General features: G+C 44.6%; 1 protein-coding gene across 2 annotated transcripts in view; it reads left to right on the top strand.

Moving 5' to 3' along the window:
* Positions 1 to 27,601, top strand: part of PPHLN1 (periphilin 1) — a 242,577-nt gene that overhangs the window by 160,066 nt on the left and 54,910 nt on the right. For both annotated transcript variants that reach the window (XM_030216566.1, XM_030216567.1), the window contains 2 exons: positions 10,171 to 10,382; positions 14,140 to 14,219. In XM_030216566.1, the coding sequence (XP_030072426.1) occupies positions 10,171 to 10,382; positions 14,140 to 14,219 (292 nt within the window). The remainder of the gene's footprint in view (positions 1 to 10,170; positions 10,383 to 14,139; positions 14,220 to 27,601) is intronic.

Genomic DNA, 27,601 nt, shown 5'->3' on the forward strand with positions numbered 1-27,601 from the left:
GCCCAGCATCCTGTTTCCAACAGTGGCCGATCCAGGTCACAAATACCTGGCAAGATCCCAAAAAAGTACAAAACATTTTATACTGCTTATGCCAGAAATAGTGGATTTTACCCAAGTCCATTTAATAATGGTCTATGGACTTTTCCTTTAGGAAGCCATCCAAACCTTTTTTTAAACTCCGCTAAGCGAATCTCTTTACCACATTCTCTGGCGACGAATTCCAGAGTTTAATTACACGTTCAGTGAAGAAGAATTTTCTCCGATTTGTTTTAAATTTACTACATTGTAGCTTCATCGCATGCCCCCTACTCCTAGTATTTTTGGAAAGCGTAAATAGACGCTTCAAATCTACCCGTTCAACTCCACTCATTATTTTATAGACCTCTATCAGATCTCCCCTCAGCTGCCTTTTCTCCAGGCTGAAGAGCCCTAGCCGCTTTAGCTTTTCCTCAAAGGGAAGTCGGCCCAGCCCCTTTATCATTTTCGTTGCCCTTCTCTGCACCTTTTCCAATTCCACTATATCTTTTTTGAGATGTGGCGACCAGAATTGAACACAATATTTGAGGTGCGGCCGCACCATGGAGTGATCCAAAGGCATTATAACATCCTCATTTTTGTTTTCCATTCCTTTTCTAATAATACCTAACATTCTATTTGCTTTCTTAGCCGCAGCAGCACACTGAGCAGAAGGTTTCAACGTATCATCAACGACGACACCTAGATCCCTTTCTTGGTTTGTGACTCCTAACGTGGAACCTTGCATGGTGTAGCTATAATTCGGGTTCCTCTTTCCCACGTGCATCACTTTGCACTTACTCACATTAAACGTCATCTGCCATTTAGACGCCCAGTCTCGTAAGGTCCTCTTGTAATTTTTCACAATCCTCCCGCGATTTAACGACTTTGAATAACTTTTTGGCATTAGCAAATTTAATTACCTCACTAGTTACTCTCATCGATAGGTCATTTATAAATATGTTAAAAAGCAGCGGTCCCAGCACAGAGCCCTGGGGAACCCCACTAACTACCCTTCTCCATTGAAAATACTGACCATTTAACCGTGCTCTCTGTTTTCTATCTTTTAACTAGTTTTTAAGCCACAATAGAACACTACCTCCAATCCCATGACCCTCCAATGTCCTCTGTAGTCTTTCATGAGGTACTTTGTCATATACCTTCTGAAAATCCAGATACCTTGGAAGCTATTATTAGTTCTGGCCTCCAGGCGTTGGGCCCCACTCTCTCTCTGCACGTCGGCCCTTGCTCCATGCCTGCACGTTGTGCCTTACATCTTCTCTGCAGTCCAAGGTGGACTCTGTTTCTACAGGTCGGCCTGGCCTGTCTTGGCACGGCGAGCCGTGTTCAGTCTCTATTCGTTGGGCTTTGCTCTGCCCTTGTGCATTGAACTTGACTCCATCTTGGCGCGTCTGGCATTGGCCCTAGGGCCATCTCTGGTCCACAGCCGTACTCCTCGGGGCATCCAGTTCCTACGGCGCCGCATTGTGAGCTTTGCTCCATTTCTAGGCATCGAAGCTTGTCAAGTCTTGCTGTGTCTCTGGGAGGTGAGCCTGGTTCCGTTTCTAGGTGTTCCACCTTGCTATCTCTGGATGGTGTGGCGGGCGTTGCCGGCGACTCTTACTCCAACGGGGATTGGCACGGGGGGCTGTGGCACTGATTGCCGGCCCTTGTTCTGGCAACACCCTTTCTTCGGTCTTGCGCGATCTAGTCTTTCTCTTTCCCGGGCATCAGTCTGCGTCCCTCTGGGAGTTGGGCCTTACTTCTGGCCTAAAGGCTGGCCCTGGTGACGTGGCTGGATAAGGAGTTTTGTTCAGGTCTGGCTGGAGTCTGTTCTCTGTCTCGACTGTGTTCTCACTGTCAGTCTCAGGATGGCATCTTCACTCCTTCCCTCCGATTTCCAGACCCCCCCCTCACAGTTCCTGACCCCTGGACCCCTCTGCCGCGACTCTCTCGAACCCCCCTTCCCGCCGCCAACTCTCCCCTGCAGCCGTCGTCGATTCTGGCTGTGTCCGCCCCGTTTTGTGCTGATTCGCTGCTCCCTGCATCGCGGCTCCTCCCCTCTCTCTTCTACTGGCCAATCTGATGTCTCTTTTCTTTTGTCTATTCCCTCTGCTCCTTTCCTGTTTGCCACTGATGTTATCTGATCCTTCGTTGCTTCTTGTCTGTTGTGTCAGTGGTGGTTCGGGAGGGCGTTCGGTGAGCGCAGCAGGTTCGGGAGGGCGGCAGTCTCGTCAGCTGCGAGGTGGGGGTTTTTTTTGTGCGATTGCCAGTTCATGGGATTCGATCAGCTGTATGGGGTTTTTTTTCTCACCCGGGATCACGTCATAATGCGGCCACTACGTTAGTCTGATCTACGGAGCCTAGCAGACCAACTCTGAGGGAGCCACGTTCCCAGGCAAGACAGAACGTTGGAGGTGAGAATTATTATATAGGATGAAATAAGACAAAATCTCCCAATAAAATTCCGGAGCACCTTTTGATCTGGTTGTTTAGTCACCATAAGCACTTTCAGGAAAACACATGTGTAAATAGTGGCATTTAAATGTGTAGATCACCAACACATGCAAGTAGCAAATTTATAAAACTGCTGTTCATATACATGTGGTGATCCATTCTACATTTAGATTGTGGGGGGAAGGGGGATCTAGGGCATGGAGAGGAAGCGGTTTGGCCAAAAATACAGACATATGTTCTCCAATTTACAAAGGGAATACATGTCACTCTTTATCTGCAGTGTCTAGAGGCCTAGGCCAGCTCCCCCACGCAGTCCCCCCCCCCCCCCCCGCCCCGGACGTCTGCACCGCTACCTCATGATACCCCTTAACCATCTATGGCAGCCGCAAGATTACACATTAGAAGTCATCGTTTCCATTTTGAACCCAGAACTGACATGAGCAGGACCAATTGGGGACTGCTTCTGCTCCCAGTAGGCTACCAGGGACCATGGTAAGAGCTGAGAAGGGGGTTTTGGGGGAGTTTAGTATGAAATGGGAGAGCCTTTGTTGGGGGGGGGCTATCATGGGGTGGTTGTGCTAATATTTGAGGGGGTTGGGGTGTGCATGCAGATAGGGAGCAGCAGTTTTAAAAATCTGAATGTTATCTCCCACCCTAATTCACTTGTTCAGAACCCTTATTTTATCATCCTCACTTTAATATTCCCTTATAGTAACATAGTAACATAGTAGATGATGGCAGAAAAAGACCTGCACGGTCCATCCAGTCTGCCCAACAAGATAACTCATATTTGCTGCTTTTTGTGTATACCCTACTTTGATTTGTACCTGTGTTCTTCAGGGCACAGACCGTATAAGTCTGCCCAGCACTATCCCCGCCTCCCAACCACCTGCCCCTCCTCCCAACCACCGGCTCTGGCACAGACCGTACAAGTCTGTCCAGCACTATCCCCGCCCCCCAACCACCAGTCCCGCTGCCCACCACCGGCTCTGGCACAGACCGTATTAGTCTGCCCAGAACTATCCCCGCCTCCCAACCACTAGCCCCGCCTCCCGATCTTGACTAAGCTCCTGAAGATCCATTCCTTCGGCACAGGATTCCTTTATGCTTATCCCACGCATGTTTGAATTCCGTTATCGTTTTCATTTCCACCACCTCCCGCGGGAGGGCATTCCAAGCATCCACTACTCTCTCCGTGAAAAAATACTTCCTGACAATTTTCTTGAGTCTGCCCCCCTTCAATCTCATTTCATGTCCTCTCGTTCTACCACCTTCCCATCTCCGGAAAATATTCCCTTATCTCTTGTTTGTCCTGTTTGTCCTAATTAGATTGTAAGCTCTGTCGAGCAGGGACTGTCTCTTCATGTTCAAGTGTATAGCGCTGCGTACGTCTAGTAGCGCTATAGAAATGATAAATAGTAGTAGTAATGCAGTTTTGTTTTTTATTATTGCCCCAATGGGATGGGGGAGACATGGACATACAGTCCTGCTTGTCTTTACACAGGTCCTTTGTAAAATACAGGGGGAATTTTTTAATGTTTATTTCGTACTTGATATACCGCCTTTCAGAATAAATTCAAAGTGGTTTACAAGTGCATATCCCAGCCTTGAATGCCTCAATTTCCATCTCTTACCCTTTCTAAAATTGAACTGAGAAAGATGTGAAGCCCAATCTTAAAGATTTACATGTACAGCTTATTTAACTCTTGGTAAGAACCCTCATAGAATGATTGTAGCTTTTGTTTGTTTGGTAGGCAGAGATTTAGTAAGTCTAGAACTTTATTCCACAGGCCTGATTTTAAAATAGCAAAATGGTTTATAAATAGCTTGGTAACAGAAAATTTTGGTGGCAGTAATTAACAATTTAAAATATAGATTGCTTAGTGATTGACAAAAATGCAGCTCTGTTTTGCTTAGTAAATTGAGTAGAACTTTGTTAGTTTGTTTCATCTAATAATGCTGGCTGCAGTATCTCTAGTTTACATGTTACAAACAGTCCCTTAGTAATAAAACTTTGTGAGGGCCAATTGACAAATGCAGCCTGGCCTTTGTTTGTAACATGCCCCGAGTTCAGATGAAGGTCATTTCAGCCAGGTGCATTTTATTTATGCCTCTGTTAGGAGGATATTGCTTGTCCTTTGGTAAAAGCTAATCAGCATGAATTTAACAGAGATCCTAAAAAAAACAGAGCTTATGTTAACTAAAGTTAGTGATTTACAATAGTATAGATAAGCCCTGTTTCTTGGTATGTAGTAAATGAAAGTGTAAGATTTGGCCAGTGTTCCTAATAAACAAATCTGGGCGAGGGGTGGTCTGTCTGTACATCATGTTCTCTGTTCATGTGCTTATCCCTACAGATGATTATGCTAAAGTTGGTTTGGTTTCTAAACAAAATTTATAAATGTACCCTTGAATAAATTGCAGTTTGGAATAAGAACGTGTATTCTGATATCTGGCAGGCTCTGGTTTTTGTAGTTTTTATGAATACCAAAATATACTTTTTATCGATTGACAAGCAGGGTGTGATTAGGCATACATCACACGGGCACTGGGATGGGACAACTGTCTGAGAGCTCAGAACTAGTACAGTTCTAAGTTGTATGTGTCTGTACTTTGGGTGTTACCATGTCAGGAAGGGCAGCCAGGTTCACTAGTAGAACCAGAATGCCTCAGAAGAAGAAGTGGAGACAGGAAACGTAGTTGGACCTCCACCTTTAGGGGCTTCATAGGATCTCTGTTCATTGACAGTTTCAACTCTGCCCCCTTGCCAGATGATGTCATCAAAAAGGGTCAGTTCCATCCTAGAAAGGAGCAGGTTCATAGATAAGGACATATCTGTTCTTTCTCTGTTAGTTGCGTACAACTCTTTCATTGATGAGCATTATAAGACTGCTTGCCACTTACCTGATTGCCCGCTGAGCTTCCTTCACTATGATTTTTTTTAAGGTCTTCCAAAAATACCGCCCTGCCAGGATAAAGATGAGTGGGTTTGTTTGTTGAAGTTTGTGTGTTTATTATCTGTTTTGGGGTGGGGCGGGGATAGATGGGTGAATGGGAAAGTGGCAGTTGGTTTTCAGGGTTTAGAGGAATAAGTCAACCTATAGCAGTGGTGTGGTGTGGGGGTGCTGAGGGAAATAGGAGACAAAATGGTTGATGGTGACAGATAAAGACCACAGCAAAAACAAAAAAAAAATCCAAAACTCCACAAGACGATTCAAGGAAGACAGAACAATGGAGATAAAACACCAAAAGGTGAAAAAGAACAATGTGTTATAAAATCAAGAGACTAAAACAATCCTTTATTAAAACAGTGAAGGACCTGATTCTTAATTAAACAATGAAGAACCCAACCCTGGCAGTGTTTCAGCCTAATGGCCTGCTTTGGGAGTCGAAAATACCTCTGTACATTAATGCAGTAAACTCTTTACAATACATGAAGTAGAGGAGATCTCTTTGATGTTGCAATGCCAAAGGATCCCCGCTGGAAAATAATGTAGTGCAGATGAACTGCTGATGATTCAAGCTGCAAAAAATGCGTTTAAGCCATAGCCAAAACTTCTAAAGACGCCACTTGTGCATACGGCTCTCTTTAAAGGAGCTGCAGGAGCTATTGAATAAACGTGAAAGCTGAAATCTACACACTCTTGCACCTGGGAGAAGCTAGCCAGTGTGAGCATAGTCCATACTGTCTGCCCAGCAGTTACATTTGATATTCTTGATTAAACCAACAATTCAGCAATGTTGACATTTTACTCGCTATATTCAACTTTAAAATGTCCTCATCTCCCCGATTGAGTTACATATGAATGTAGTATAAAATACATATACTTGATCGTAATGGTCTTCCATTTATGGGACTCATACCTAGAAGTCCTCCTGGTACTGGCCTTACTTTCCCACTGCTGGAGATGCCATTGAAACACCACTCCAGAGGTCATTTAAGTTTTGTTTTGATACTATCCTCTGAGTTTATCCCATACATTTTTTGAATTCCATTATTGTTTTTGTCTCTACCACCGGGGGAGGGTATTCCAGGCATCCACCACACTATCTTTGAAAAAGTATTCCTGATGTTATTCCTAAGTCTTCCCACCTTGCAACTTCAATTCATATCCTCTAGTTTTAATACTTCCCCATCTCTGGAAACATTTTGTATGTATACTAATACCTTTGAACTATTTTAACAGCTATATCACATCTTCCCTAACCCTCCTTTCCTCTTGGGGAAGGGACCGGTTCTCAACCTAGTCTTCGATACATACCTAGCCAGTCAGGTTTTTAGGATACCCACAATGAATATACATGAGATAAATTTGCAGACAGTTGAGGTAGTGAATTGTGTTAGGGAAGTAGGAAACACGCTGTTTGGAAGCACCACAAAAGACAGAAATATTCAGGGGTGCAATTTCTGGGGGCTATGATGACTTGGCACCTGGGATTTGTTGAGCCTGGCTTAAAGATAATGGGACAGAGTTTGGCATGAAGGAAAACTGGTGAAAAGACACCTAAATTTCAAAAATGTGCCATAGTGGACTGGGGGGTTCTAGAGAAATGGCCCAGTATATTTCTATGGGAGAAGCAGTTACCTGCACCTTCTACATATAGACATTGATTCAGTGTAATATAGCATTTAGGGAACTGAACCTTTCAAACAGCCTTCCTCTCTTTTCTCCTGGTCACAGACAGGCAGGGAGGCAACACAGATATATACACATACATACATTGGTTTTAATAAATGAACTTTCAAACTGGCCTTGGATCATTCCAAGCAGTTTACAAATAAGCTAAAATAACAATCATTTCTACTAATATAATAATTCCTAGCCTACAGACACCACAAAGCCATTTGGGAAGGTAGTGCAGTACTCATATATATAACTTGATCTTTCTGTAGACACATGCATACACACATATGCACATGGCGCATGGATAAAGACCATATGGCCTATCCAGTCTGCCCATTGGTGCCATCTGCTATCCTTTCCTCGTCCTTAGAGATCCTATGTACTTGTTCCAAGCTTTCTTGAATTCAAATACAGTTTTCATCTCCACTGGGAGGCTATTCCACAAATTCACCATTTACTAAAAGTGGAATATGCGGGATGTGCTCATGTATCCAATAACTTTGAAATGAGCTTGCACAAAACACATGCTAGAAATTGTTTCTGGTTTTGAGGGGGCATGTTGGGTGGAGAGCATGTTTGTACGTTTGGGAAGCTTGTCAGGTGCCCTTGGCCTGGATTGGCCGCTGTCGTGGACAGGATGCTGGGCTCGATGGACCCTTGGTCTTTTCCCAGTGTGCCATTACTTATGTACTTATGTGTTAACCAGTTAATGCATCTAGTGCTAACTGGTTAATATTATTAATTTAGATTTTGCTCACACCTTTTTCAGTAGTAGCTCAAGGTGAGTTACATTCATGTACACTGGATATTTCTCTGTCCCAGGAGGGCTCACAATCTAAGTTTGTACTTGAGGCAATGGAGGGTTAAGTGACTTGCCGAAGATCACAAGGAGCATCAGTGGGATTTGAACTGGCCACCTCTGCATTGCAAGACCGGTGCTCTAACCACTAGGCCACTCCTCCACTCCTTGTGGTTAGCACAAGGATACTGTGTGGGGCTCTTACCACCTATAAAATGGGTCGTGGTAAGTGCTCACATGTTTTGTTTTTTGCTTTAAATGGCCACATGCTAATGGCAAAATTAGCGCATGGCCATTAATACAAAAAAATAGAAGCCATTTTATAACCATGGTAAAAATGGCTTTATTATGCAGGAAAAACCTGTGTAAGGGCATGTTAAAGCCATGTTTTACTGCACATTTGTAAAAGGAACCCTTAATATCCTAAAATTAGATATTTTACTGGCTTATAGTATATATAATCTCCAAGGTTCACTGAAAAGGAAACTACACATCTTATTTCCTCCTCAAAACTAACTACCTGTTCCTCTGATCCTATTCCCACCTATCTACTTAACACTGCCTCTCCTACTGTCATCCCTTTTATCTGTTAAATCCTTAATCTTTCGCTGTCCACTGCGACTGTTCCTGATGCCTTCAAACATGCCGTAGTCACACCACTCCTTAAAAAACCTTAATTGGACCCTACCTGTCCTTCCAACTATCGCCCCATCTCCCTCCTTCCTTTCCTATCCAAGATACTTGAACATGCTGTTCACTGCTGTTGCCTTGACTTTCTTTCATCTCAAGCTATTCTTGATCCACTTCAATCTGGCTTTCGCCCCCTTCATTCAACTGAAACAGCGCTTGCTAAAGTCTCCAATGATCTGTTCCTGGCCAGATCCAAAGGTCTCTATTCTATCATCATCCTTCTCAATCTATCTGCTGCTTTTGACACCGTTGATCACAGCCTGCTCCTTGATACGCTGTCCTCACTTGGATTTCAGGGCGCTGTTCTTTCCTGGTTTTCTTCTTATCTCTCCCAGCGTACCTTTAGTGTATACTCTAGTGGATCCTCCTCTACTTCTATCCCACTGTCAGTTGGTGTACCTCAGGGATCTCTCCTGGGACATCTTCTTTTCTTCATCTATACTTCTTCCCTTGGTACTCTGATCTCATCCCATGGTTTTCAGTTTCATCTTTACGCTGATGACTCCCAGATCTACATCTCCATACCAGAAATCTCAGCCGAAATCCAGGCCAAAGTATCTGCCTGCCTGTCTGACATTGCTGCCTGGATGTCTCAGCACCATCTGAAACTAAACATGAACAAGACTGAGCTTCTTATCTTTCCCCCTAAACCCAACCTCTCCTCCTCCTCCATTCTCTATTTCTGTGGATAACACTCTCATCCTTCCTGTCTCATCAGCTCGTAACCTTGGGGTCATCTTCGACTCCTCCCTCTCCTTCTCTGCACATATTCAGCAGATTGCTAAAACCTGTCGTTTCTTTCTCTATAATATCACCAAAATTCGCCCTTTCCTTTCTGAGCACACTACCAGAACCCTCATCCACACTCTTATCACCTCTTTCTTAGTCTATTGCAACTTGCTTCTCACAGGTCTCCCACTTAGCCATCTCTCTCCTCTTCAATCTGTTCAAAATTCTGCTGCACGACTAATATTCCGCCAGTGTCGTTATGCTCTTATTAGCCTTCTCCTCAAGTCACTTCACTGGCTTCTTATCCGTTTTCACATACAGTTCAAACTCCTCGTATTGACCTATAAGTGCATTCATTCTGCAGCTCCTCAGTACCTCTCCACTCTCATCTCTCCCTACATCCCTCCCCGGGAACTCCGTTCACTGGGTAAATCTCTCTTATCTGCACCCTTCTCCTCCACTGCTAACTCCAGACTCCGTTCCTTTTATCTTGCTGCACCATATGCCTGGAATAGACTTCCTGAGCCGATACGTCAAGCTCCATCTCTGGCTGTCTTCAAATCTAAGCTAAAAGCCCACCTTTTTGATGCTGCTTTTAACTCCTAACCCTTATTCACTTGTTCAGAACCCTTATTTTATCATCCTCACTTTAATATTCCCTTATCTCTTGTTTGTCCTGTTTGTCTGTCCTAATTTGATTGTAAGCTCTGTCGAGCAAGGACTGTCTCTTCATGTTCAAGTGTACAGCGCTGCGTACGTCTAGTAGCGCTTTAGAAATGATAAGTAGTAGTAGTAAGGTTCATATAAGTCAAAAAAAGTTATAATATAGTTTTATTTCCTCTTTTACTTTCAAAGGGAAAGCAGGGAGGGTTTCAGAAGAAAACCTTTCTATCCACCACACGTTCGAGATCGATCTCCACCAAAAAGAGATTCTCCTTACTTCCGGGAATCACCAGTGAGCCATAAAGATTCTCCACACAGCCGATCTGGCTCCAGCATCAGTAGCAGAAGCTATTCTCCGGAAAGAAGCAAAGCTTACTCTTCACATCAATCCCAGCATAACCGAAGTATGTCTTTTTTTTTTTTTTGTAAAGGCTTCTTAAAATTCTAAGATTAAGATGTAAGCAAACATTCACTAATCTGATACTTTGTATAGCAGAATCTTGCTAAAAATTTGTGCTTTCTTTTTAAGTGTTCTTTTAAATATTTCTTTATTTTTCCTCTGCTTACTTGTTTCCTCCCAATAAAATCTTGTCCAGTCTGATTGGGTCAGGTGATTTACATACTCCATCAAAAGCTTGCTGAGAAGGAAGCCGCCTTTGTGTCAGCAGGAGTCACAGATTCTGCAGATGTTGTCCTTCACCCTTCCTTTGAGTCCTTTGAGTGTTGAGCAAAGTGGGATACCGTGCCTGAAAGTGTGGAATGCTATTGCTTAGCTTTTAAAGCTAGACCTCAGGTTAGATTTGGCACATACACATATGACTTTGCTCTTTATAAATTATATAAACTATTTGTATTTTAAATTTGGATACTAGTTTACCAAGAATTCTTGGTATCTTTGCCTGGTACTTTATCATCCATTCCTCATCCTCCCTGCAATATTAAGATATTCCATGTCATCCCACAGATTAATCCAGAGACTTGTGGGGTTATGCCCATCTACTAGCAGGTGAAGATAAGAGAACTCCAGAGCTCTGCCATATAAGACCCTGTGCAGCAGCCTCACTTGGAGTATTCTCCCTTATCTAGCAAGTGGATTACCCTAACCTGTGCATCTCTGGATTGGTACTGGCTCCTGGCCTATCACACAGGTTCAGTTGAGCTTTGGGGTTGGAGAGTCATTAGGCTCCAGGGCACACCTGGTAGTGCCAAGCCCCTCTCCCCACCCTCTGCTGTTGCTGTGCTTGCCAGATTGGAAAAAAGAAAAACAGAAACTGTATGAAGCCTTTTAGAAACTACTAGCAGTGGGGTCAAATTTCTTGTAATTGCTTTGCCTCTGCTAACTTTGATTTGACTAAGTGTGTGTACCTGCTTTTCTTTACTTTCTGACCTTATGGCTGCTCCTTCGGAAACAGTCAAGCGCTGCTCCCTGGTGTGAGAACCAGAGAGCAGTGTCAGGAACTTGCAGCGCATGTGCTCGTGCCTTTTCACTGCAGACTGAGGTTTCTGCAATGGCAAACCCGGGGATTTCAGCAAGTTCGATAGGGAAAGTCTTGGCAAGCTCTGTGGTACTTCCCACGTGTCAGCAGCCACCATCTTTGAAGCGCCAACGCGCTCAGACTTTTTCAGATCACCTACAGTCTCCCTTCCTACAGGCCAGTTTTCTCCTGCAGGGGCTGCACAGCCCCTTTCTGGGGCCGTTTTGGGAGATTTCTCTTCTGTGGCAGCTGAAACTCCATTCTCTCTGGAGTTTGTACTTCTGATGCACCAAGGGTTTTTGCTGAAGAGGCCTCCTCTGTCCCCCTTGGGGCTTCTGCTGGCCAGGTTTAAAAAGGACACATTTGGAGCTCCACAGGGAGCTTGATGAGATCTCCCTCTGCTCTAATCATGGCTCAGAGGGACACCTCTCTGGGGCCTCATACCACTTGCTGTCAGATCTGTTGGAGGAGGGGGAGTTCCCGCCGGAGGAGGGTGATGATCCCATGGCTGCTCGGTTCTTCAAGAAAGAGTTGCTGCCTTCCCTGGTTTCTAAGGCGCTGGAGGTGCTTAAAATGTTTGCACCTGAGCCTCTCCTTTCGGAAGCTACCTCACATCCTATGATGTCGTGTACTAAGAAGCCGTCTTGGACTTTCCATAATCACGGTTCAATTAGGGTTCTTATCTCAGCTCATGCAATACTCCTGAGGCGGGGTTGCGGGTGATATGAGCTATGTTTTATCTGTACCCTCTCCTTTCAGAGGAGTTGGAGTTGTTGTGGATTCTTTGTGATGGCTGTGACCAAGAAGACTACAGTGCCCGTGAAGGGTGGTACAGCCCTCAAGGACGTATAGTACAGGAAGTTGGAGTCCTCCTTAAAGCTGTCCTTTGAAGTGGTGGCCTTGTGCCTGCAGGCCATGGTTTGTGGTTCTTTTGTGGCCTGCACTTATTTATGTTGAGTCCAGAAGCCTTCCTTTCTCGAGGAGTTAATCTCTGCCTTCATTGGAGGTGGGCTTGGCCTATTTAGCAGACTTATTGTATGACCTCCAGGTTTCTCCTTGGCAGTTACTGTGAGACACTGGTTCTGGCTTAGACATTGGAATGCGGACCACTCATCTTGCAAAATTTCCTTTTCGCAGCAAATTCCATTTTGGGAAGGACTTGGAAAAGATTGTAAACGATCTAGGAGATTCCAAAGGCCACACCCGCCAGAAGATAAGCCAAAAGCTGTATTTCATTCTTCGCAGTCTTGGTCTAGATTCCAGGACTCAAGGTGGTACAGATTGGGGAAATCGAGCTCATTTCAGAGGTCTTGTTTCCATTAGAAGCAACTGTCCTTTCGAGGAGACAGGTGTGCTTCCTCCTCCACTTCTTGGGCAACCCCAGCCACCTACATCTCCCAATGATAGATCCTTCGTCCGTTTCTCAGAGCTCAGCATCGGGGGATGGCTGTCTTCTCTTTCTACTAACCTTCGCAGATCTTGATTTATTATATACTGTTACACCAAGGCCCTCATTTTAGAAGCATCCCTGCATATAAGAAGTGGTTTTTAAATATGTTGATTGCCTACGCACGCAAGTAATGATTTTAGAACGCTACTGTTCACATGTGGTGATCCAGACCATGTTCATATATAAAGGGTACTTGATTAGGGTGTGGAGAGGGAGTGGTTTGGGCAGGCTTAAAATATTGATGTATGTTTTAGAAGGAATATGTTGATACAAAAAAATTATAGATTGAGCATTTACACCTCTCTCACATGTAGCTTTTTAGAACCACTACGCCCGTTGGACGTGGAATGACATCAGTGTGCATTCTTACATGACCTTACCAATGTTCCCTCTAAGCAGAGCACATGAGCGATTGCTCTTAAGTTTTAGGATTTTACATGGTTGCTCACAAAAAATGTTTACAGAAACCTAATACTGGCGCTCAAAAATTGTTAATTTTTAAAACTTGTTGCTCACGTGAAAAAACATTTGTTCACACCAGGCCACTCCTTAGAGAAAACATAGGACCTTATTCATATTTTACAAAAGACTCTTAATTCCCCTTTCAATGTCCTATATAAAATGGGGCTTTACATATTTAAGTTTGTTGCTTCAAGAGGTCTGAGATGATGATGATTATTCCTTTTCTTTGTAACTAAATGAAAGTAGCAAGGTTTGGGTTGGGTCCAGATGTTTTTCAGAACCATATTTTTCAGTCATCAATACAGGTGGACCAGTCGTTTGGCACAAACTGATGTGAATTGTATAACATGCACTTTAAACTTAAAATATAATGTATTATTTTAAAAAGTAAGCTGGTGTTTATGGGGGAGGTGTTTTATCTTTTTGCTTGCTAGTTATGACTAACTGGAGAACATACAATTAGATAAGAAGTACAGCTAGAGTTCTGTGTCTGTCAGTGGAAGTGGAATACCTTTAAAAAATAATAAAAATATGTTTGCTGACAGTAACCTCCCTTTGTAATCCTCTGTAGGTGCTCTTTAATAAACATTAGGCTTGGGGCTGTAGTTTTATTTTGACTTTAGTTCACATTTTCTGTTTCTAAAATTATTTCCAGTGAACAGCAGAATTTTATGGTATGCCTCATGCATATTCAGTATGAGTGTCTTGAAAACCAGAAAAGTGTTGAGAACTGGTGGAAAACCTGGAATGTTTATAAATATTTTTATTTTAAAGGCAAAGAACAATCTCTTCAATCCTTGAAATCATCAAGAGATGCTTCTCCATCAAGTTCAACAGCAATGCCCTCATCAAAGGTAAATTCAAATTTTGATTAATCTTAGCTATTAAATCATAGGGCTGGTCATGTTCTTCCACACTAAACAATAATGGTGACAGCATTCATTATCACATAGATTGATTGTGTCACTGTTACAAACATTCAAATCCACCTATCAATACAATGACATCTGTTCAGTAGCACTGTTTTGATCTTTTGGGCAGCCTGCACCTGATCTGGAAATCCACTGTCCACTTTACATCTGTAACCCTGTTGGTGGTATTACAACCATTGATCCACCATTGGAGCTGACTGAGTTCCATTCACAATTCTACTTTTGTGTTCCGTCAGTCTCAATTTCATACTTCTACTGGTATGATCAATATAAAGCAAATGACATGAGCAGACAATCACATATATCACAAAGCTCATTCTGCAATCTGTTTGATGTGATTGTTGAATAACTGTTTCTCTCTGTGGTGGCTCAAAGTAGTACTGCACCAACCACAGCTTCTGTAAGGTTGGTGACCAACATTCATGGTGCCTTATTTGGACTCTCCCATTTACTTGATTGATCACATATCAGAACACTCAAAGGAAATCGTCATTGTGTTTAAATTATAAAGAACAATAACGGATTTACAGATTCAATACAGTCTTCCCTGAAAGGTCTAAATAATGCAATTGAATGGATATCGTATTAATTGGTGGATTTGAATGTACGCAATAGTGATACAATCAACCCATGTGATAAGGAATGCTGTCACCATTTTCTTTTAGTTTAGCTGTTACTGCAAAGATAAATGGATGCTGGTTTAGAGAGATGGTGGTTAAGTGAATTCTCAATTCCCCGATGCAGGCCATCAAAACATGATCATCCCAGCAGTGAGAGTTCTTTGGAAGATAATTTCTCACTTTGTGAAGTGATGTATATAGTAATATTAAAGAGATAATAGTTGAAAAGACACTCTGCCCACTATTCAAAAAATTAGCCAGCCAATCAGCGTCCGAATATGACACTTAACCAGTTATACACGTCAAAACAAGAGAGCCAATATTCTGCTGGTGGCAGATAACCAGATATTTGTAGAGTCGGGCTTCAACAAGCCGGCTACATTTGGAGGCGTGCCATGGGTGTGTTTACAAGTCTGGCAGATAAATCAATATTCAGTGTAGCATATCCAGACAGCGGATGATGTATATCCGTCTATATTTAGGACATCTTTTCACTGGATATCCATTTTGCGGCTTTGATTATCCAGTCCACTGAGTACTTTTTTCACTTACATGGACTAATGATGATATTGTGCTAACTGGCTTAGTTTTCAAACATTGAAGCCCCAACATGTTGAAGTCCGTCCATTCATTATTTGAGAGGTTTTCATATTTAAAGAGTTATTTAGCGTTGGTTGTTGTGTGCATTTTTCAATTGGTCATAGAGCAAACATTTGGAAATTCTGGTGTCCTCCATCCTATGAGCATTCGCCACCATTTCCTCCACAGTAGAAATCTTTTGTTTACTTTTTGATGATGTTTTTGTTGGTAATTTAGTCTTAACACCTTATACTGGAAATGGATGTCTGGGAGTGGTGATGGAATTGGAAGGGCTTATTTCCAAAACTCTCTAAGTCCAGTGCGGGCTGTGGAAATAAGCCCTTAAATTGCTCAAGTTGGCTTAGATGTCTGTGATATGGCATCTATGATTGACATCTATACACCAGTTTGTACTGCTGCTTGGTATACTTTAATCTTAGTGGACATTATCACCCTACTCTTATTCCACAGATAATGACACTGGCAAAGAATGAGCTTGCCTTAGAAATGCATCATATTTTAGAATGCATCTAAAATAACAGAATATGTCAGTTGCATTCACGTTGAGAGCCCTTGATAAAAACTGGCTGGCAGATCATCTCTGGGTTTTTTTAGGCTGATTGTGAGTTTGAAGCATTTAGCTACCTGAGAAAATCAACCTACAGTAAGCTAAATGTTCTCTAGGTAGTGGCCATGTAGGTGCAAAAGTTGAATTGTACTTTATGGACTAGATTCTATATATCACACCTAAAAAATCGGCACCAAAATGAAATACGCCTAAATTTAAGCGGGACTTTATAGAATAAGCCTAAATTTTTGCGTGGTTTATAGAATAGGCCGAGCCCCTGTTCATGCGACTAAATTTAGTTGTGGGCAGTTACGCCAAGTAAAACTCGATGTAAATGCCGACGTCTAAATTAGGAACGGACCAGGTGTATTCTATAACAACACGCATAGATTTTAGAAACGCCCATGCTCTCTTTTCTTAGAATTTACATGCATCCCATTACAGAATATCCTTAGACTGTTCTGCACGTAAATTCTAATTAGTGCCAATTGGTGTCAATAATTGCTTGTTAAGTGACAACTATCAGCACTGATTGGCTTGTTAAGTAATTAAGTTGTGTGTGCAAATCAGACTATGACTGGATTTGCATGGACAACTTAGGTCCGGGGGTATACAACCAAATTTATCAGACACACAGATCCTATCACTTGGATTAGTAATATCATGAAGTTTATTAGAAAGATCATTCACAGCAGGCAAACATCATGTATTTCTATAACAAATTTTAAACCATTAATGTGCAAGTTCCAGCCAATCTATAACAAAGACAAAACTTTCTGGTCTAAATAACCCAACATAAAGAATAACTGAACACAGCCTTACTGTTTATTTTAGCAGTTGATTGGTCTGTTCAGGTGGCAGGCTTTGTGTGTGGATGTATAGCTGGACCCATCATTCCTAGTACCTTAGGATGGAAGATGCTAAGCTACTAGGCTTTGGGTATGGGGCAGCTCCTGGGGTCCTATAGTTCTCAGCAGTTCAAGGGCAAGATTTGATTTGCTTTGATTGCTTGATATACCACAAAAGACTAAAAGTGTTAAACAATTTAACAAGAATCAATCTTATATACATTAACAGGATATACAATCTAGCTGTATAATTTGTACCTCCAACATTCTCTGGCTGGCTGGCTGTCTGGGTTCGTAACATCCTGACATCAGCAAGCCGCCAGCATTCTCTTCCCTTTCACTGTCCCGTCCTTGCGTAAAGACGTAATGACGTCAGAGGGCGGAACAGTGAGAGGGAAGGGAATGCTGGAGGCGAGCTGACGTCAGGTTGTTCCGAACGAAAGCAACTGAAGGCAAGTAGGCAACGGAACGCTGCACTAGAGGAGAAGACAGAATCGCAGGACATCGAGGGGAGGGCAGGGCAGAGGAGAATCGATGGACATGGATGGGAGGAGAGGAGAGAATCGCGGGACACGGATGGGAGGGCAGGGCACAGGACAATCGCTGGGGAGGGCAGAATCGTGGGACACGTATGGGAGGGCAGGGCACAGGGCTATCGCTGGACATGGAGGGGAGGACAGAATTGCGGGACATCAAGGGCAGGACAGAGGAGAATCAATGGACATGGATGGGATGGGAGGAGAGGAGAGAATCGTGGGACACGGATGGGAGGGCAGGGCAAAGGAGAATCGCTGGGGAGGGCAGAATTGCGGGACACGGATGGGAGGGCAGGGCACAGGACAATCACAGGACATCGAGGGGAGGGGAGGGCAGAGGAGGATCGATGGACATGGATGGGATGAGAGGAGAGAATCATGGGGTATGGATGGGAGGGCAGGGAAGAGAAGAATCGCGGGACACGGAGGGGAGGGCAGGGCAGAGGAGAATCGCTGGACATGGAGGGGAGGCCAAGGGGATGTCCGAATCACGGGACACAGAGGGGATGGGAGGGGAGGGAAGAATTGCTGGACATGGAGGGGAGGGCAGGGGAGAGAGGAAAAATCGCTTAGATAAGAGCCTTCCTAGGGCCCGTTTCATTTTGGACGAAATGGGCTTGGTTCCACTAGTATTTAAATAAAAATAAAAGAATCTTATCACAGATCTCTATTAATAAGGCATGAAGAATATCATAAAAACAAAAAAGAATCAATTGTAATACCTTGACAGAATATATACTATATGAATAAAAAGAAAAGAATCTTATCACAAATTACATCATGATGGAATCAAATCTGCTCCAGCCTGCTTGCTCCAGTACACCTGCTCCAGCCTGCTTGCTCCAGTACATCTGCTCCAGCGTGTTCCAGTCCTCCTGAACCAGCTTCTCCCTGCTAGTTCCAGTCCATCTGCTCCAGCCTGCTTGCTCCAGCTTCTCCCTACTCGTTCCTGTCCATCTGCACCAGCTTGTTCCAGCCCACCTGCTAGCTTGTCAGCCACTCACTTACTTGCCTGCCTGCTAGCTTGTCAGCCATCGACTTACCTGCTGTCCATCTGCACCAGTATGCTCCAACCCGCCTGCTAGCTGTCAGCCATTGACTTACTTGCCTGCCTGCTAACTTGTCAGCCCTTGACTTACCTGCTCTCTAGCTTCTCCCTGCTTGTTCCTGTCCATCTGCACCAGTATGCTCCAGCCCGCCTGCTAGCTTGTCAGCCATTGATTTACTTGCCTGCCTCCTAACTTGTCAGCCATTGACTTACCTGCCATTACATTGACTTACCTGCTCCCCAGCTTCTCACTGCCTCTCCCTGCTCATTCCTGTCTATCTGCACCAGCTTGTTCCAGCCCGCCTGCTAGCTTGGCAGCCACTGCCTCACTTGCCTGCTTGCTAACTTGTCAGCCATTGACTTACCTGCTCTCCAGTCCATCAATGCCTCCAATTCAGCTTTTCCGCTCTATCTATCTGCTTCTCACCTCAGTCACTACACATGCACCTGTTACACCGCAATCACTACTTATGGCCCCTGTCCACATTCTCTTCCTTGCCCTGTCCATTCCTAATCTTTTTCCCCTCCCCTACCGCTGGAACTCATTGCCCACCCATGTCCCCTCCCGTCCTGCTTGCTACAGCAATACCATATTCACCCCCGTCCCTCACCACTTCACCATCTCTCTTGTCCCCCTCCTCCTTCCTAGCTCTTAACCTTCAACACTTCCTTCCTGCCATTAACCCATCACCATTCCTCCTAAGTGCACCCCGTCTTCGTCGCCTTCGTTGCCCGACCTCCCCCACCCTCCTCCGCACTCTCTTGCTCCTCCTCCTGCTATCCGCGGGAGACATTAATCCTAATCCAGGCCCCCCTCACCTGTCCTCCTCCTATCCATGCAAACGATACCGTGATGTCTCCAATCTCATTTCTATTCCCCTCCTCCCCCCCCTTCCCTCCCCTTCTCATGCACCTTGTGTAATGCCCACTCGGTCTGCAACAAACTGCCCTTCACCCATCATCTCTTCATCTCTCGTTCCCTTCAACTGCTCGCCCTAACTGAAACCTGGCTCTCCCCTGACGACTCTGCCTCAGTTGCAGCCCTTTGTCATGGAGGTTATCTCTTCTCCCACACTCCCCGCCCAGCTGGCTGCGGTGGAGGCGTCGGGCTACTACTCTCGCCCTCCTGTAGTTTCCAACCCCTCCTACTACCGCAGTCCTCACTGCTTCTCATCCTTTGAAGCGCACTCCATCCGACTATTCTACCCATTGCCACTCAGAGTGGCAGTCATTTACCGCCCCCCTAATAAATCCCTCTCTTCCTTCCTCACCGACTTCGATGCCTGGCTTTCCGTTTTTCTAGAACCCTCATCTCCGTCCCTCATTCTCGGAGACTTTAACATACACGTTGATGACCAATCCGACCCTCGCGCTTCTCAGTTCCTTACTCTAACATCCTCCTTCAACCTCCAGCGATGCTCCACCTCCCCTACTCACCGAGACGGCCACTGTCTCGACCTCGTCCTCTCCTCCTCCGGCTCTCCCTCTAATTTCGACGCATCAGCTCTTCCTCTCTCCGATCATCACCTAATCACCTTCACACTTCTTCACCCCCCCCCCCCTCAGCCCCGTCCAACTTTAACCACTACCTCCAGGAATCTCCAGGCTATTGACCCTCCCACCCTATCCTCTAGTATTTCTAATCTCCTCCCCTCCATCATGTCCTCCGAGTCTGTCGACAAGGCTGTCTCCGCTTACAATGCCACTCTCTCCTCTGCTCTGGACACTCTCGCACCATCTACCTCCCGTCCCACAAAGCATGCTAATCCCCAGCCCTGGCTGACCCCTTGCATCCGCTACCTTCGCTCCTGCGCCCGATCTGTTGAACGCCTCTGGAGGAAATCTCGCACCCATTCAGACTTCCTTCACTACAAATTCATGCTATCCTCCTTCCACTCCTCCCTATTTCTTACCAAACAGGACTATTACACCCAATTGACCAACTCTCTCAGCTCCAACCCCCGTCGTCTCTTCGCCACCCTTAACTCCCTCCTCAAAGTGCCCTCCGCTCCCACCCCTCGCTCTCTCCTCAATCTCTGGCTGATTACTTCTGCGGCAAGCTGCAAAAGATCAACCTTGAGTTCACTACCAAGTCATCTCCTCCTCTTCACCCTTCAACCCTCGCCCTCAACCAACCAACCCAGGCCTCTTTCTCCTCCTTTCCTGTCATCACCGAGGAGGAAACCGCTCGACTTCTTTCCTCCTCGAAATGCACCACCTGCTCTTCTGATCCCATCCCCACCAACTTACTTAACATCATCTCTCATACCGTCACCCCCGCCAACTGTCATATCCTCAACCTCTCTCTCTCCACTGCAACTGTCCCTGACACCTTCAAGCACGCCGTAGTCACACCTCTCCTCAAAAAACCATCACTTGACCCTGCCTGTCCCTCCAACTACCGCCCCATCTCCCTCCTACCCTTCCTCTCCAAAATACTTGAGCGTGCCGTTCACAGCCGCTGCCTTGATTTTTCTCTCCTCTCATGCCATCCTCGATCCACTTCAATCCGGTTTTCGCCCTCTACACTCGACAGAAACAGCACTCTCTAAAGTCTGTAATGACCTGTTCCTAGAAAGCAACAAGGCAAACGATCTGCAAAATCCAACGTGGAAAACAAACCAGCAGATCAGTATAATATCCAAAAAGACTTTATTGACCTGTTCCTTGCCAAATCCAGAGGCCACTACTCCATCCTCATCCTCCTCGATCTATCCGCCGCTTTTGACACTGTCAATCATGACTTCTTGCCACACTGTCCTCATTTGGGTTCCAGGGCTCTGTCCTCTCCTGGTTCTCCTCCTATCTCTCCCACCACATCTTCAGAGTTCAGTCTCATGGATCTTCCTCCACCCCCATCCCCCTATCTGTTGGTGTTCCCCAGGGATCTGTCCTTGGACCCCTTCTCTTCTCAATCTACACCTCCTCCCTGGGCTCCCTGATCTCATCTCATGGTTTCCAGTATCATCTCTATGCTGATGACACCCAGCTATATCTCTCCACACCAGACATCACGCGGAGACCCAGGCAAAGGTATCTGCCTGCTTATCCGACATTGCTGCCTAGATGTCCAACCGCCACCTGAAACTGAACATGTCCAAGACCGAGCTCATCGTCTTTCCACCAAAACCCACTTCTCCTCTTCCTCCACTTTCTATCTCAGTTGATAACACCCTCATCCTCCCCGTCTCATCTGCCCGCAACCTCGGTGTCATCTTTGACTCCTCCCTCTCCTTCTCTGCACATATCCAGCAGATAGCCAAGACCTGTCGCTTCTTCCTTTTTTTTAACATCAGCAAAATTCGCCCTTTCCTCTCTGAACACACCACCTGAACTCTCGTCCACGCTGTCATTACCTCTCGCCTTGACTACTGCAACTTACTCCTCACCGGCCTCCCACTTAGCCATCTATCCCCCCTTCAATCTGTTCAGAACTCTGCCGCACGTCTTATATTCCGCCAGAACCGATATACTCATATCACCCCTCTCCTCAGGTCACTTCACTGGCTTCCAATCAGATACCGCATTCAATTCAAGCTTCTCCTTCTTACCTACAAATGCACTCAGTCTGCTGCCCCTCACTACCTTTCTACCCTCATCTCCCCTTACGTTCCCGCCCGAAACCTCCGTTCACAGGACAAATCCCTCCTCTCAGTACCCTTCTCCACCACCGCCAACTCCAGGCTCCGCTCATTCTGCCTCGCCTCACCCTATGCTTGGAACAACGTTCCTGAGCCCTTACGCCAAGCCCCCTCCCTGCCCATCTTCAAGTCTTTGCTTAAAACCCACCTCTTCATTGCTGCATTCGGCACCTAACTCTTACCATTCAGTAAATCCAGACTGCCCCAATTTGACCGTTCACTTGTCTTCTAGATTGTAAGCTCTTTGAGCAGGGACTGTCCCTCTATGTAAATTGTACAGCGCTGTGTAACCCTAGTAGCGCTTTAGAAATGTTAAGTAGTAGTAGTAGAATAAAAGCTATCATTAAATAACCAGGTTTTCAACATTTTACAGTAACCTGTATAACTGTTGATGGTGTGCAACTCACTGGACAACATGCTCCAGAGCTGAGGTCCAGCCTGACAAAATGGCATTCCTTCTTTAGACTAGAGTGTGTACCACAAGAGAGTTTTCCGCTTTTTTTTTTTTTTTTGCCGTTTTAGTGACCGAAGAATTGGCATTCTCCTTTGAATGGTTACTAATTGAGTCTGTTCACATTCATAAGACCCCTGACGCAGGCAGTTTGACCGAAACACAGACCATGTTGGGTCTTAATAAACCTGAGTTGACGCCCTAATCTTGAAGGCCCTTTGTACTTTTGTGTCTGGTGCTGTTTTGTGCTTTGGATTCCCTCTATCATAGTTCTTATTCCTTTTTATTGTCAATCTCACTGTGTCCAGAGATGGCAGTAGCAACAAATTCCTCTAAGATGAATGCATAGTATGAACTGGCACATATGTATTCAGTTTATCAGACAAATATTTTGACACATTCAAATGAGACGTTTCAAGGGGCATTTTCATTATGACGTCTGAATCCAGCTTTGGATATTTTGCTGAAAAAGTCCAAAAATCAAGTAGCAAATATGGCCATTTTTGAACCTGAAAACGTCTTTTTATTTTGAAAAAACATTTCCTAGATGTTTTTAGATCTTTTTTTACGCTCAATGCATTATTCTTCTGTGACTGTTAAAATAATTCCAAGGAAAAAACGCACAAAAACAAGCCATTGGAACGTATTGGGGGGGGGGGAGTTGGCGGCAGCATTCTTCCCCCTTATATTGTATGGGGAGCCCTCCAAAGCCCACCAAAAACCTACTGTACCCAGCTGTACACCACTACAATAGCCCTTATGCCTGCAGTTGTCACCTGTATGTGGATATAGTAGTTTTTTGGTGGGTTTTGGAGGGCTCACACGTTCTACCACAAGTGTAACAGAATGTGATATAGGCCTGGGTCCCCTTTTCTACAGTGCACTGCACTGACCACTAGGCTACTCCTGCTCCAATAGGACTGGTCATAATATCTGGAACTGTCATAAAGGCTGGTATGTATTGTTTCTTTCACATCTTTGGGGGGTGGGGGGAGGTCAGTGGCCATTGGGGGAGATCAGTGGCCATTGGGGGGAAAAGGGGGAGGGTCATGTCTTCATCCCTCCAGTGGTTATCTGGTCATTTAGGGCAGCTTTTTATGACTTGTGATTGAAACAGGTTCAGATCAAAACGTCCAACTTTTAGCCCTGGATGTTTTCGCTTTGTTCCATTATGGTAGAAAAATGTCCAAGTTGTGGTAATAGCCAGATCCTGCCCCCGCATGCCTCCTTGTGATTTGGATGCACTGTAAATGAACTGCATAGAAAATTGTCCTATGTGTTTCAAAAATTGTGCTTTGGATGTTTTTGCAAGAAAAACGTCCATCTTTGTGCCGCTTTTTGGCCGTTTTTCTGTTTTGAAAATGAACCTCCTTGTATACAAACAAAGAAGTTTAAAAGAAATTTGTGCTACAACTGACAGCCAATGATCAAGTTTTTCCTTACCAGCTGTAATCTATTTAGATTTGTTTTTACTCAACCCTTTATACAAGGAATTGTAGTAATCCAACCAACTAGATACTAATGCATGCACTACTTTCACTAAATTAGATTTGGATAAGAAAAGTTTCAGCTGTTTGATTAACCACATCTGAAAGAAACACAACTCAAAGACCTATCACAATAAATTACCAGAGTCTTAATTTCATCTAATAATTCCTGTATTTTAGACATAAGCTACAATGACTTATTCTGACATGATAACCACATTGCAGAGGATTTATTCACATTTAATGCCAAATCATGGGCACAAAACCAATCATACAAATTTTCCAATTTCTCATTTACCGTATTTTTCAGACTATAAGACACACTTTTTCCCCCCCAAATTTGGGAGAAAAATGGGGGGGGGGGTGCGTCTTATAGTCCGAAGGTAGAGATTTCCCTCCCTCCCTCCCTCCGAGTTCGGGATCGCCCGCCCGCCCTCCCTCCCTCCGAGTTCGGGATCGCCCTCCCCCCGGCCCTGTCACCACTTCTCCCTACTCTACTACTACTACTATTTAGCATTTCTATAGCGCTACAAAGCATACGCAGCGCTGCACAAACATAGAAGAAAGACAGTCCCTGCTCAAAGAGCTTACAATCTAATAGACAAAAAATAAATAAAGTAAGCAAATCAAATCAATTAATGTGAACGGGAAGAGAGGAGGGTAGGTGGAGACGAGTGGTTACAAGTGGTTACGAGTCAAAAGCAATGTTAAAGAGGTGGGCTTTCAGTCTAGATTTAAAGGTGGCCAAGGATGGGGCAAGACGTAGGGGCTCAGGAAGTTTATTCCAGGCATAGGGTGCAGCGAGACAAAAGGCGCGAAGTCTGGAGTTGGCAGTAGTGGAGAAGGGAACAGATAAGAAGGATTTATCCATGGAGCGGAGTGCACGGGAAGGGGTGTAGGGAAGGACGAGTGTGGAGAGATACTGGGGAGCAGCAGAGTGAGTAAATTTATAGGTTAGTAGAAGAAGTTTGAACAGGATGCGAAAACGGATAGGGAGCCAGTGAAGGGTCTTGAGGAGAGGGGTAGTATGAGTAAAGCGATCTTCCCTGGTGGTCTAGTGATGTCGGGGTAGGAAAGAGCCCCCTCTTTCCTGCCCAGCGCGCTGCTCTCCGTCCTCATATGCAGCCTGACGGTCTCGGCGAGATTCAAAATGGCAGTCGAGACTTCAATTCTCGGCGGCCATTTTGAATCTCGCCGAGACCGTCAGGTAGCATACAGGAGGACGGAGAGCAGCGCGCTGGGCAGGAAAGAGGGGGCTCTTTCCTGCCCCAACGTCACTAGACCACCAGGGAAGATCGGGTGACGTGAGTAGGGAGAAGTGGTGACAGGGCCGGGGGGAGGGCGATCCCGAACTCGGAGGGAGGGATTCAGAGAAGACGCACCGGAGCACCTAGGTTTTAGAGGAGGGAAAAAGGAACATTTTTTTTTCCTATTTCCCTCCTCTAAAACCTAGGTGCGTCTTATGGTCCGGTGCGTCTTATAGTCCGAAAAATACGGTAAATCTTTTACTGCATCCCCTTGATTATCCTTTATAAAGAAAATCCACTGGATGTCATCAGCAAACAAATGAAACTTCATATTCCAACCCTCAAGAATTACAACCAGTGATGCAGGATACAAATTGAACAGTAAGGGCAATAACAATGACCCTTGGGGAACCCCTCTGACCAGCTTTTTTTTTCCATGAACATATTCTCATCCCATTTGACAGCAAGCTAGCCTTCAAATACAAATTAAACCAGGTTAGTACTGTAGGCCCCAAACCCATTTCCTTAAGAAGTGTATGCAACTTGCTGTGTGATAACCATATCAAAAGCTGTGGTCAAATCCAGCTTAACCCGTAATGCATCCAACACTTGATCAGCCTTTACTAAAATGCTATCAGTAATGTCTACTAGTATAGATTCTGCGTTATAATGTCTGTATCACGGTTGTCGATTATGCAACAACTGGTTCCTACTCACATAATCTGATAATTGCTCCAATACTACTCTTTGCAGATCCTTCGTTAACAAGGACAGATTTGAGACAGGTCTATACACAGAATCACTACTGTCAACCTTAACAATCTTAGGATAGGAGTAATTACTGCCTTTTTCAGTTGAGGTGGCACATTTTTCCATATTCAAGAGATAGATTTACCAAGTGTGCAATAAATGGTGACAGAAAGTTTTCAGTTTCTGGTTGGCATGCAGTACATGATTGACACTAGAAGCTCACTGGTAGCACAAAGATACAAGGGTAATAAAGTGTTAGCCAGCTCAAAGTAAAATGTTTAGAGCTCACTAGGTCATGGTGGAAGTCATGGAGCTCAGAGAAAGGGAGCTTTGCATAGAAGTCTTCCTCAATTTCAGTTTGTTTAACGTTTGATACGCCACCTCATAGCAGTCTTTTCACTGAGGACAAGCAGGATGGAACATTCTCACTGATGGGGTGATATCATCTGATGGAGCTTTGCATGAGAAATGCTCCCTAGCAACCTTTCTAGAAGTGTATGGAAGCGGCTCACTGTGCCTGCGTACACTTTTCCATCAGCCGTCGTCATGCAGGATCAGCTCAGTCTTCATTTTTTTGCGTAGAAATTAGGAAGTTCTTGTTCACTGTCCTCCACAGCTCACATCTAAGAAAATTTTACATCACAATTCTCAGTATTTTTGCTGTGTTTTAAGTGTGTTAAGTTGTCTGCTTGGGGCCACTGTCCTTTCCATTGTCCCTTTTTTTTCGTTTAACCAGGTTTTTATAGGACTTTTACATTTCCTTTTTCTGCAGCCCACTAGGTCCCAATAGTTCATCTAACCCAATCCCTTTTTCTAACAGTGGCCAATCTAGGTCACAAGTACATGGCAGAAACCCAAATAGTATCAACATTCCATGCTACAAGCAGTGACTTACGCATGTCTGTCTCAATAGCAGACCATGGAGTTTTCCTCCAGGAAGTTGACCAAACTTTTTAAAAACCCAGATATGCTAACCGCTGTTACTACATCCTCTGGCAAAGAGTTCAGCAGCTTAATTATTCGCTGAGTGAAAAAAATATTTCCTCCTATTTGTTTTAAAAGTATTTCCATGTAACTTCTTTGAGTGTCCCCTGGTCGTACTTTTGAAAAAATAAAAAATTGATTCACTTACCTTTTTTGCAAAGAAAAGCTACAAAAAAGGTATGGGATTTGCGTTACAAGACGTATGAGGAGAGACTTGCTGACCTGAACATGTATACCCTGGAGGAAAGGAGAAACAGGGGTGATATGATACAGACGTTCAAATATTTGAAAGGTATTAATCCGCAAATGTACCTTTTCCGTAGATGGGAAGGCGGTAGAACTAGAGGACATGATATGAGATTGTAAGGGGGCAGACTCAAGAAAAATGTCAGGAAGTATTTTTACACGGAGAGAGTGGTGGATGCTTGGAATGCCCTCCCGCGGGAGGTGGTGGAGGTGAAAACGGTAACTGAATTCAAAAATGCATGGGATAAACATAAAGGAATCCTGTTCAGAAGGAATGGATCCTCAGAAGCTTAGCGGAG

The sequence above is a fragment of the Microcaecilia unicolor genome, chromosome 10 (assembly GCF_901765095.1).
Source record: "Microcaecilia unicolor chromosome 10, aMicUni1.1, whole genome shotgun sequence".
In the NCBI taxonomy this organism is placed as follows: Eukaryota; Metazoa; Chordata; class Amphibia; order Gymnophiona; family Siphonopidae; genus Microcaecilia; species Microcaecilia unicolor.